General features: G+C 35.5%; 1 protein-coding gene across 2 annotated transcripts; it reads left to right on the top strand.

Annotated features, from left to right (window-relative positions):
• Positions 1–4,237: 4,237 nt before the first annotated feature.
• LOC142537006 (histone-lysine N-methyltransferase CLF) lies at positions 4,238–12,560 on the top strand. Of its 2 annotated transcripts, XM_075642519.1 has the most exons (17): positions 4,238–4,530; positions 5,527–5,628; positions 5,705–6,030; positions 6,725–6,886; positions 7,966–8,050; positions 8,239–8,385; positions 8,492–8,539; positions 8,620–8,688; positions 8,922–9,598; positions 9,890–10,043; positions 10,132–10,352; positions 10,589–10,720; positions 10,981–11,071; positions 11,353–11,400; positions 11,464–11,592; positions 11,723–11,800; positions 12,001–12,560. In XM_075642519.1, the coding sequence occupies exons 1-17, from the start codon at positions 4,471–4,473 to the stop codon at positions 12,190–12,192; spliced, it is 2,721 nt and encodes a 906-aa protein (XP_075498634.1). In that variant the 5' UTR covers positions 4,238–4,470; the 3' UTR covers positions 12,193–12,560. The 2 variants fall into 2 exon arrangements, with proteins under 2 accessions (XP_075498634.1, XP_075498635.1); XM_075642520.1 differs by lacking the exons at positions 4,238–4,530; positions 5,527–5,628 and having other exon boundaries at positions 5,894–6,030; positions 6,720–6,886.
• Positions 12,561–12,785: the final 225 nt, after the last annotated feature.

Here is a 12,785-nt window from a genome sequence, read left to right as displayed (position 1 = left end):
AGGTTAATAACATCTAACCAATCTTTTTTCAACCCAATTCAAGCCATTTAAAGCCTTTGTAAAAGCCTAGAACGCCACTGCATTTCTTGCCCTTGTTTGAAAACCTTAATCATAACCAACTTCAAGTCCTTCAAGACTAGCCCTTAACCAACATGTCCAGACCCTATGCAACCATCCTAGGACCTAGAATGAACCCTTAGGACTCTACTGGACCATCCCTAGCTAGCCATGCACTTGAAACCCTCAAGATCGCGCCCTTCAAGGCTCGCGTGACCAAGCCTCACGTTCATACCGCCCTTTTTCCCGCACCAGTCTTCCCTCAACCCATCTAGGACCATGACTCAGTCCTCTTAGGACCCCTAGACGCGACCCAAATGCAGCACGCAACTGTGCCCTTCTAAAACCCAAAATCGTGCTCTAGTATCCACCAAAGCCAAAATCGCGCAGCCTTTATTACCATGCACCATACCAGGCCTACATCATGCATCTTAAGACCCTTTAACCCTATGAAAAAACGTCTCTTCTAATAGCCTTATCTTGACAGCCCTTTTGTGTATCAATAACATGAAGAATTATGCAAGAAAAATCAAGTTTTCCATGTATAAACCCTTAAAAACTAAAAAAATAAGAGGACATCATATTTTTCATGCAAGCATGTATAATGACACGTAATATGGTATGAACTATGAGCAGAGAAATATTAAGGCGTGTCTTTGCCTGTTTCACGCATGAAAAACAATTTTAGACGCAAAGAATATTGGCGTAGAGGCGGGGGAGCCTTGTTTTCTTCCTCAAAGTTCACGTGAAAAGCCTTGAAAATAAGTGTGTGTGTGCGTGTGATGATGGAGAGTAAACTAAGAGTCTAGATTGTTGTGTGCATATGTTTTTTGTAAGTTTAGGGCTTGAATTGTGGCGCCCCAAACCTCGCCACGTAATCATACAACATGTGACGTCATATGCATAAAAATTTTCTTTTCGACGATGTAATAATATAATGCATATACGACAAAATAGTGCAATCACAACACTATCTACGTCAGTGTAGCAGAAACAGTATAATAAATACACACATACAACTCAAATAAGACAATGAACCATACTGTCTCTATTTACTATTAACTACAGGACTGTTTGACTAGACACACCGTAGTCCTTCACCACTATCCTGTCTCACGCATAGTCCTGTAACCTGCCCAACAGAAACAGCCCTCAAAAGGTGAGCATACACAACAATCATCATCGAAATACATAACAGTTATATTATCAACAATATAAAATATAACTGGAATGATAACAGAAATACCCCCTTTGCTGTCTCTGGACAATCAAGCCAACAACAACCTCAAAAACATCACAATGCAACAATAACATCGACGATACGTCGCACTTCAACTCCCGCGACAGCAATATCGTCAAACGAACAACAACATCGACGATACGTCGCACCCCAACACCAGCGACAAGCAATATCGTCGAACGAACAACAACATCAACGATACGTCGCACCCCAACTCCGGCGACATCAATATCGTTGAACGAACAATATCAACGAGACGTCTCCCAACAACGATAGTCAACAATATCAACAATAATAAACAACAACAAATATAATATCAAATCACCCAATTCCAGGTGATTTATCATCGTTCAACGCAATAGTATTCATCAATACTAAACAATAACAATATATGCTCGTACGTCAACACGTACATGATAATCGAGTATATAAATAATCTGGCTATTTCTTTGATCCCGAGGCTTGTGAAGTATCTAAATAATTCAACAATAATTATCAGATCATTGTCACCGTATCAAAACAATCATAATAGCCTCAATATACAACATCAAATAGCCCAACAACAGTGAATTAAATAAAATTATAAAACCCGATTATAAATTCTTGTCGTTCAACAATTAATATTCCGGTGTATTTTATTTTACAATACCACCATCAAATACACCCTAATTAATTTACTTCAAATAATAGGCTATTTTACAACATTCATCAAATTACGAAAACTTTATATCAACGTGTAGCCTATACTTCGTAGACTCCAAATATATAATGAGAATTAATAACAACTGAAAAACAACTCTTCGATCTCAATCCAACGATTAAAAATCCCTAATTATAATAAATTGGGAATAATTCAAAATAACACCACTATAATCTTCTCTTCTTCGTTAAAATCATACACTACTCAACAATCTTCAATTTCAGTATGATTTAACAATTTATCAGATTTATTCCAAAAATCGACGAATTTCAAACATCGCCAAAAATATGAAATTTATACCTCAAATGGAAGACCTCGTGTCAACGATCCCAGAACTGAAGTCGGTTCGTCGATTGGATAAACCGATAAGTCGCACGATCGAAAAGAAAAAAAAATCGTAAACTTTCTTCCCTATCTCTCGTTCTCTCTGTTGTGTCTTCTGTGGTGAGTTTCAACTTTATCCTTTTTATTTTTTTTATTTTTTAAATATTATATAATATAATATAATATAATATATATAATATTTAACATTTTAACACCGGTATATCTATTTGGACCAGTCAAACAACCAAATTTCTCAAAACTCAAAACATGGAATTTCTATATCTTTGAGTTTTCTACGTTATATCCAAATTTCAAATCATTTGTACTTCATATGCTCAAAATATGTCATATTTCTCTCTTTAAAATCATTAATTATTTAGTAATCTCACATTACTAAATCAAGTACTTGTGATATTTACTTCAGGCATTACATGAATAAAGGTCAAGTTTTGATATAAATAATCGGGTAGAAAGTTAGGCCCATAACTTTAGTATAATTGACCCATTAAGATGTATGTAAAATATTTCGTTTATGAAGATTTTCGAAAATATAAACCGAGCCTCTAAAAAGTCATTGTTTTCGTCAAAAATTGATTGCCGATTTAAAATACGACTCGCCAAGTAAAAACATATCAAAAGACATCATTTTCAAAAATAACATATTAAATATACCATATATTAAATAATTAAAAATAATCATTTAATAAAAAACTTTTTTTCCTTTACAGTCCCCGGTCTCTGTTCTTCAATCGCGTCTCGAATAACCCTTAAAACACAATTTTATGCATTTTAATAGAAAACCATATTTTAAATATGTAAACACGCCTACCACATTTAATTTGTGCAATTAAAATAATTTAATTAGTCATTTTTCATTTTTTCCCCTAGATTTGCATGTAGTATTTCGTTATCGCATTTTGAACCTTACATAAAGTACATTCAGGCCAAAAGAAGTGTTTAACGAGTTAATAAGATCTTTAAAATGTGAATATTATCAGCACACTGAAGATGATAGATTCTGGAAGTGGGGAAAGAAAGGCAAGTACACAGTTAAATCGGGCTACTGGGCTCAAATTGGATAGTTTTGATTCACATGAATCTCTATCGGCATTCTGGTTGGAAAAGTGGTGGAAAAAGATTTGGCAGCTAAACATCCCACAAAAAGTTCGAATATTTTTTTGGCATGCGAGCAATTAATTAATTCCCACTAAATTGAACTTGTTTAGAAGACATATACATGCCAATGGATGCTGTTTTTATTGTAGCTCTTCGAATGCTTCAACAAGCCATTGTCTAATATTTTGCCTCCTTGTAAGGCGTATCTGGAAAGGTACGCTTTTTTGGCCATATCTAAAGAAATGCGGTGTGCTGTCTTTTATATCATGTGGGTTGTGCCTAATGGATCAGCTTTCACCTGCTGAATTTGAATTAGTTTGCAATGCTTGCTTGTGCAATTTGGAAAGAGATTTGTATTTTAAAACATAATAGCCATATTCAGAAAAATTTTAGTAGTCCAAATCTTTTTCTAAAATTAAAAAAATATGTTTTTTTTTTCAAATTAGTTAAACATGCTAATTAACACGAATTGTCAAAATTTACAATACTATTATCATTATCTTTAATCTGTTGAGTTAACTAATTTTATTTCAAATTCTAATTACTTCAACATATGTTTCCTACGTGCAACCGTGCATTATTTCTGGTATATATATATATATATATTGTAAACTTAAAAGCAAACATTTATTTCATCATTTCTAAAAATTAACTAATTGAAAATCTCGAAAATAAAATAAAAATAGTTTCAGATTAGAACAAATATATAAAATTGTTGTTTTTTAAAGATGAAATTTTATAAAATGAATTTTAATATATTTCGTAACAAATAATAATGAACGAATCCACACACACAGAACAAAGAGGCCGCGAAGAAAAGTAAAAGCAAGTACATAAAAAGGGCGAGCAGCCCTGAAAAGCTCCCCTCTTTGGCCCCCCACACCGCCAGCTCCCCAATATCCAATTTTTAGGGTTTTTCAAAGTAGAGTTCAATTTTCAACCGCCAAATCAAGTACCTGAGCCGGCTTTGCATGGTTCGGATCTGTAATCGGAGCTCCATTGCCGGATCGAGAGAAAGGCCGGCTCAGCGCGCATGCCACCGACAATGTCGGCTCCCAAAGCCTCCCCATCCACCTCCGGATCCTACCCCGCGGTGATGTTTTGAATTGCTACCCCTTGAAGCTGCATTTTACTTGAAAATGTTGTTTGAATATATACACTTACACGCGTCGATTTCCGTGAATTATTTGAAGTGCATTACGTTAGATGGAATTCGAACGATGTTTATTGTTTTCTCTTGGATTTTCTGTGTTATTTGGAGAGGTGGTGATTGGAAAGGGAGAGAGAGATTGTTTTTTTTCTTTCCCAGAACTAAGGTTCTTGGTTTATCGGTCTCAAATTAGTGTGATTTGAATTTTGGGTTTGATGATGGTCTGACTTGAGGGAAGCTTTATTTTAATGCATTAATTTTAAATTTTTTAGATTGGTTTTTTTACGTGCTTGAGTTTGGTTAAAAATAATTAAAAATGTGGAGACTTCTAATTTAATGGAATAAGAAATCGAGAACTGAACCTTGGTATAATATGATCTGCACACTTCCATGATTTTCCGAGGATGTTGAGCACGACTTTATGCTTAAATAATCTTACACCTTCCAAATTGAAGTGATTGAAGTTCAACTTTGGTGAAGAATTGTGTATTCTTATTAAGAACCAAAGAAGATATTGTTTGTCAGGAGACTCAGGACAACAAAATCTTATTAGATATGCCATTTTGGAGGTTAAGTTGAATGATGGTAATCCTTTAGATGGTATTCTGGCCTTAGCGACCATTTTATTTAATGCAAAAGCTGCTAATAGCTAATTTTATATATACTAAGCAACCTACATCAGTGAAATTCTTGTTTGTTGAACATAGTTCTTGTCAATTTCTTTTATCTGAATAACATGCTTCACTAGGATCACCCATATTAAATTATATGTCTTCGTCACCAAAAAAAATTGTTGATACTTGCATGCTTTTAGCACTTCCCATTGTCGGTTACATACGTGTCTCAACCCTTGGTTTTTTATATGAGTTGCAACTCTTTTATGTTCACTTAAAAATAAAAAAGAGGGATATCTTACAACTTCTCATATTAACTTGACAGATCACTGGGCAGCAAGAATCAATTCTGCCACCCCGAGAAGTTTCAGCAGTCGTTGATTCTTTTAGGAAGCAAGTTGCTTTAGACCGCTCTGTCTATATAAAGGTGAACTCAAATTATGCCTAAGATTTAGACCACCTCGTGATAATTTTTTCTAAAATCTTGGTTCACTTTATCTCAGAAACGTATGGAGGAAAACACAGTTAAAGTTCTTGATGTTACAAAAGATCTTTATAAGCTGACAATGGAAAGAAGAAATTTAAAGATTATCGGCACCGATCGAAGTGTTGATTTACTGGCAAAGAGGCAGAAGGATGCAATTGATATGCATAATGGTATTGGCACCAGCAATGGAGATGATGAAAGCAGTAGCTCCCAAGAAGATGGATATGCCTCTTCAGCAATACTTTTAGGATCAAGTATCGCAGTCAGAAATGCGGTTCGTCCCATAAAGCTGCCTGAAGTGAAAAAAGTACCACCATATACAGCATGGATCTTTTTGGATAGGTAAATCAAGATTTCTGTGTGATTAATTTTATTGACGCTTCTTCAAATTTCAACTTCTCTCTGCATCGATTTTGACGATTCCATTAATTAAAAACGACCGGTAATTCTCACTCTGATATTTGTCCAAATTGAAAGTTTAGATGGTAGTTTTAGGATTAGAAATTTATTAATATCTGTAACTTAATGTCCTGACTACTGTATCTTGGTTTATTCACCTATTTTATTATCTGATAAGTGATATCTTAATATTTAAACACTCAAATGAAGCTTAATTTGGCATTCGTGGCAGTATGTATCTTCTGCTTTATGATTTTAAGTTTTTCAATATTATTAAATGTGCTTATAATTTGAATCTTTTTATTGTTTTTTTGTTTTTTGTTTTACAATAGCCTTTTTTGTCTCTTCATTGAGATGTATTTCTTTTGTATTTTACGTTGACATGTTTTTTGAGATGATTCATACCTTCATTTATGTGGAAAATTGATTATTGATGTGCACAGTTCAAGTGTTTTTCCCCACTTTATCTATTAATTTTCTCCACCCTTTCTTTGGTTCCAAAGGACTGGCTATGGTTCAAAGTTTATGTGAAAGGACCAAGGATCAGAATACTATTTTCATCTGGTCATTTTTGCCAAAATTTGTGTTGTTAGAGAAGGAAATATATATATATATTTTAATTTTTTCCATAGTGCAGAAATCAGAGAATGACCGAGGATCAGTCGGTGGTTGGTAGAAGAAGAATCTATTACGACCAGAATGGTGGTGAAGCTCTAATTTGTAGCGACAGTGAAGAAGAAGCAAATGAGGATGAAGATGAAAAGAAAGAGTTTGCAGAATCTGAAGATTATATTCTCCGGTTGGTAAATGTGGCGTATAACTTATAACCATGATTTATTATTCTCTCTTTTTTTTATCTTGAAATCTTGTGCTCGAAGACATCCACATTTTCACTCACTCCTCTGATTTCCTCTTGCTATTTATGCATTGTGTTAAGCAACTTTATACGTTGGTTGTGGTCTTGTTTGTTTGATTGGAAATGGTGGATTGTTTATGTCTGCTCTATTCTGTCTGCCATTTCTTCATTCAGATGGATGACTCGGTAAGGTTTAATAGCCGTTGTCTCATTTGTCTGTGGCATATTAAGGACTGGTTGGCCGTTCTTTTTCCTTTATCCCATCTCAGTGTGCAACTGACAATTAATTTTCGAAGTTAAATTATCAAATTTTAAGTGGCAGTTTTTGGTTTCCATTGTCATGAAAACATGAAATTGGTTCATAGGATCGCGTAATGAAACTTCTTGAAACAAAATGAAGCTTAGTTTCCCAGTTGCTATATAAGTTAGAAGGTATGGGTACCTTGCTTCTAATGTTCTAAGAGTATCATTAGCAGCTTACTGTTCTAGTTCATTAGATACTTAACTCCATTCGTTGACAAGAAATCAGGCTCCACCTTTTCAACTGTAAATTCCATTAGTGTATTTCACTATTTCTATGTTTGTGCAAAAATGGGTTTTTGACAAGAAATCAGGCTCCACCTTTTCAACTGTAAATTCCATTAGTGTATTTCACTATTTCTATGTTTGTGCAAACATGGGTTCCACACGTTAAAAACAGTGAATTTGATGGGCCTTTTAAGATCATATGACATGAGTGATTAAAAGGGAAGACTTCCTCCACACGAAAATATTTGTATTTGTAAAATAAAAAAACATGTAATATATGTCAAAAGTGTACAGCACACTCTATAACAGTAAATGAGAAACCCATTTTCTTTGTTTCATTTGTCATCTCCTTGTGAATACTGAAATTTTCAATTCATCTTTGGGATGTAGTATCAAGTAAATAGAGACGAAATAACATGTTCAATCCTTCTGTTCTCAATTCATAAACTTTCATTTATCATATGATTGTTTTTTTTGTCTTCATCACTTTCCAGAAATACCATAAAAGAAATGGGTCTATCTGATGTCACATTCGATTTGTTGGCCCAATGTCTATCAAGAAAATCTTGCGAGATTAAGGTATGCCCTTAAACTATAGATGACCAATGATGTGCCCGTCTTTATTTTCTTTCTCTTCCTCGTTTGTCCTTCAATACAATCTGAGAAAGAAAAAAGAATTGGTCATCGAGAAAACTTTGTTCTAGCTGTTTCCCATTTACTTTTTGCTGGCTTTACAGAGATAAACTACCATCAAACATCTTATACAGGGAAGATTTGAAGATCTTATCAAGAACGAGACTGCTATTTGTCACATGAGCAATGGACATGTTGAAGGATTTGTGAATCCATATGTTGATAAAGATCTCGATGCTGCTTTAGATTCATTTGACAATCTCTTTTGTCGACGTTGCCTTGTAATCATGAAGTTTGCTTTTTTCTCATTTCCTGTGGGAAAAGTCTTTTGTTTGTGTGATACTGTTCCCATTTTTTGTCCTTCTAAAGTTCTCTATATGCTCACAGGTTTTTGATTGTAAACTACATGGATGTTCACAGGATCTTATCTTTCCTGTAAGTTCATTATCCAAGGAGATTTTAGCTAATTTGTTTACAAGTCTACTCATTGCTTATTATGTAAATTTTTCCTTTAGGCTGAGAAACAACTTTCATGTTATCCTGATGCTGAGAAGGAACCATGTGGGCCACACTGCCACCGGCTTGTATGTCGTCTTCTTCTTCTTTTTCACTGTTTCTTTAAATAGTTGTTACATTGACAACTTTGAATTTGTATGCGTTCCTTTTAATATATCTTGCCTGCAATATTCTTGAACTCCTTTTGTCCACGAAACATAAATTTTAGTGTGAATTACTTGATGCATTTCCAGGGAAAAGATCTCCTTATTCCATTCTAGCAATTATTTTGAAGGCTGATTAGTAATTTATTTTTCATCAGGTCCTTAAATCAGAGGGTAATGCCACAGCGAGCTCTGGGCAGGCAATTTATGAAGAACAATTTGACCCAGCACCTACCGCTGCTGCTATGCAAGTGCAAAAGAGGAGGCATGTAGGTTTATCTGACAGGAAGAAATCAAAGTCTTGCCAAAGTGAAAGTGCTTCTTCCTCAGATATTAAACAAGTTACTGATATCACTTCATCATTGAAGAGTACATCTTCTGGAAAATCTGGGAGTGAAAAAAGGAGTAGCAAGAGAATAGCAGAAAATGTTCTAGTGGCTAAAACGAAAAAGCAGAAGAAAATTGCTGCATCTGATTCTGACTCTGTTGCAGGTTGTGGTCTCAGTTTGAAAAGTTTGAATCTTCGGAGCAGTTCATGTCGAGAAAATGAAGACACCCGGTCTTCTCAGAAAGTGTTATCCACAAGTTCTAGAAAGTCCAGAAGAATACAGTCCTCAGCACTGGATTCTGACAAGTCTTTGCTGGGAGAGGCTGCCAGTGGGGCATCAAATGAGACTGAGAGTAACCAACCTCTGACTAGTAGTGGTGACACCTTGAAGAAAGAAGAGTTTGTTGATGATAATATGTATAAACAGGTGGTAAACGATAGTAAATGCTGGAAAACATTTGAGAAGGCTCTGTATGAGAAGGGCATTGAGATTTTTGGACGCAACAGGTTACTCTAAATATTTTGATTTTCTTTACTTGATGACCAGTTCCCATGTTCTTCGCGATAAGGACATTCTTGTAAATATTACTGTTTTCCTGACTCAAATGTGTCACGTAATTTATGTTTTTTTCTACTTAGTTATTATCATAATGACTGACAAATAATAATTTTCCGTTCAAGATTTTGTTTAGGCTCAACTAAGTTTCCTATCTACTACCATTTTTTTAACCGTACAACCTTAATGGTTTGCTTTAGATGCAATGCTATTTCCTGAAGAACTATATACGTTTCATGCAGCTGTTTGATAGCTAGGAATCTTATGAATGGCCTGAAAAACTGTTCAGAAGTCTTCCAATACATGCATCTTTCAGAGAAGGATATATTCTCTCGAGCCAGTAATGGGACAACACTAACAGATGGTTACTTAAAGGCTGATGGTAATGAAACTGTGGTAAGCTGTTTTTTTCTCTTTGTCCATTTTCATGTAAAATAACAACATTTTCAAACAGTTTTCATATATCCATTTTGTGTAAAAATAGAGTAATGGTGCACGAAGAAGATCGAGATTTTTACGCAGAAAAGGTAGAGTTCGTCGCCTAAAGTACACATGGAAATCTGCAGGTTACCAATCATTCAGGAAGCGAATTTCTGAAAGGAAGGACCAGCCTTGTCGACAGTACAATCCATGCGGATGTCAATCCGCATGTGGAAAAGAGTGTCCATGTCTTGTTAATGGTACCTGCTGTGAAAAATATTGCGGGTAATATGACTTTTGTTCTTATGTATTCAGTGGGATCTTAAAAATTTAATTGGAGTTTTGTGGTTCAACTCTTGCTGTTTCTGTCTGGTTCCCTCGTCTTTGATGGTAACACCATGCTTTATTTTTCTTGTACTCAGTCAAACAGCTGTTCCTTACCTATTGGTTGAAGTTCTAATGCCTTTTGGACTCGAATACAGTTTGCATGTTAAATTCCATATTTTTTTTGTCTATTTTAGATGTCCGAAGAGTTGCAAGAATAGATTTAGAGGCTGTCATTGTGCCAAGAGCCAGTGTCGTAGTCGTCAATGCCCTTGCTTTGCTGCTGACAGAGAGTGTGATCCAGATGTATGCCGAAATTGTTGGATCAGGTAAGGCGTCACTGACTGTATGGTTTCTTGTGGCATGAGGTTCTTAGTTGAAATGGATATCATGGGATGTTGTAACAAAGCTTTATTTTTATTTTCACATTTTTTACACAGTTTGGCTATCCATGACAATGCTGTTTTGATGGACTCCATTCCAGTATTCTGATATTCTTGGATTCTGATGTATAAGAATGTTCAATTTCTGAAAAAAATAGATTTCTACTTTCTGTGAAATAGTAATGCTGTTTGATTTGGTTTGACAGTTGTGGCGATGGCACCCTTGGGGTGCCTTCTCAAAGAGGTGATAATTACGAATGCAGGAATATGAAGCTTCTTCTGAAACAACAGCAGAGGGTAATACTCTCCAAAAGTATCCTCTTTACTTCAAGCTTCCCACTCGAGGGAATTTTTTCCATATTGCTTGTTTCTTTACTGAACTTCAGAGAGCTTGTGTATTAGGGGGAGGTATTACTATTACCGAATGGCAATCAATGTTTAAGAAACTTGATTCCCACTCAATCTTGTTAGCTTATAAAGTTTTTGAGAGCCTAAAGTCTCAAGTCGCAACTCTCATGCTTGTAGAGATATGAAGTGTTAGTTTGAAGCATAGTTCTGATGGTATTATGTGCTTTCAGGTTTTACTGGGGAGATCTGACGTATCAGGTTGGGGAGCATTCTTGAAGGTAAAATTCGGAATATGATGCATAGAAAATTTGTCTGACAACTTACAATTAGTCACACTGCAGAATAGCGTCGGTAAGCATGAATATCTTGGAGAGTACACTGGTGAACTAATATCACACCGTGAAGCCGACAAGCGTGGGAAGATATATGATCGTGAAAATTCTTCATTTCTCTTTAACCTTAATGACCAGGCATGATATTGTAAACTTTTTATATTAACAAGTATTTCTTATCCATGCTTAGAACTCCCCCCTTTTGTCCTCCATAAACCTGTAGAAAAGTAAGAAAAAACGACATTGATGATTTTTTCCTCATTTTCAGTTTGTGCTCGATGCTTACCGGAAGGGCGACAAATTGAAGTTTGCTAACCATTCCCCAGATCCAAATTGCTATGCAAAGGTAACTGGTACCACATTATTGATTTATCATACATATATAATCCGTACATCAATTTCTCTTGTAATACTAAAGTTGGATGCATCATCATGTCAACATAAATAACACCTCTTTGTGGTCATTATACAAAGTGAAGTATGAGCTTTAATTTTAACTCTCTCTCTACCATTATCTGGTTTTATCTATTTCAAATCGCTTGGTAGGTCATTATGGTGGCAGGAGATCACAGAGTAGGTATATTTGCCAAAGAGCGAATTTGTGCTGGAGAAGAATTATTTTATGATTATCGTTATGAAGCAGACAGAGCTCCAGCATGGGCGAAAAAGCCTGAGGCGTCTGGTACTAAGAGAGAAGAAGGGGCTCCTTCAAATGGTCGCGCCAAGAAGCATACGTAATTGGATTATATTCATTTATTTAGACAGATATGTCATTCATTCCTGACCAAAAAGCGTCCTTGAAACACCTTCTGGCTGAGGTTCTGATAATTTAGTTGCTGGAGGTAGGGTAACAGTAACTCATCATCTCCGGAGTAACCTAAACTGATTCTTTTGTTCGTGGTATACTTTACTATTGAGTCTATTCAACAAAACAGGAAAGAATACAGACGCTTATGATTTTTTTTTCATTCCAATTGAAAATCAGTTGTAAAATGCATTTAATTGGTTTACTCTGATTAGCAAAAGGTCGTTTTCAAGGCACTTATGATTACTATGCGATGTAGTAGATACCAAGCAAAGATTCCTCACTGAGACGGTGAGACACAGTCTGATGTTACTGTATAAGCTTCTGTCGATGCATGTGTTTGCCTCTTCTATTTGAATAAAGAAATAAAGATCAACTATGGATGCGGGTTGCCGTATATCAGTAATAGGGCCGTTAGGCCCAGGAAACTCGCTGCCTGATCTGGCTTGAAATGGTTGTGCCTAGTAAAGCCTGGACCCATCCTCATGGCCCCACAACTAACAAGGCTAGTTTTCAGAAACTTATA

The sequence above is a fragment of the Primulina tabacum genome, chromosome 2, assembly GCF_025594145.1.
Source record: "Primulina tabacum isolate GXHZ01 chromosome 2, ASM2559414v2, whole genome shotgun sequence".
NCBI lineage: Eukaryota > Viridiplantae > Streptophyta > Magnoliopsida > Lamiales > Gesneriaceae > Primulina > Primulina tabacum.
This window is presented reverse-complemented; position numbering and strand designations above follow the sequence as displayed.

What these genes read in the sequence shown, in the direction of transcription:
- LOC142537006 (XM_075642519.1), top strand. Translation starts at nt 4,471, where the DNA reads ATGCCACCGACAATGTCGGCTCCCAAAGCCTCCCCATCCACCTCCGGA. An exon ending in GTTGGGGAGCATTCTTGAAG is followed by an intron (nt 11,401 to 11,463) that starts GTAAAATTCGGA and finishes GTCACACTGCAG; the next exon opens with AATAGCGTCGGTAAGCATGA. An exon ending in ATCCAAATTGCTATGCAAAG is followed by an intron (nt 11,801 to 12,000) that starts GTAACTGGTACC and finishes ATCGCTTGGTAG; the next exon opens with GTCATTATGGTGGCAGGAGA.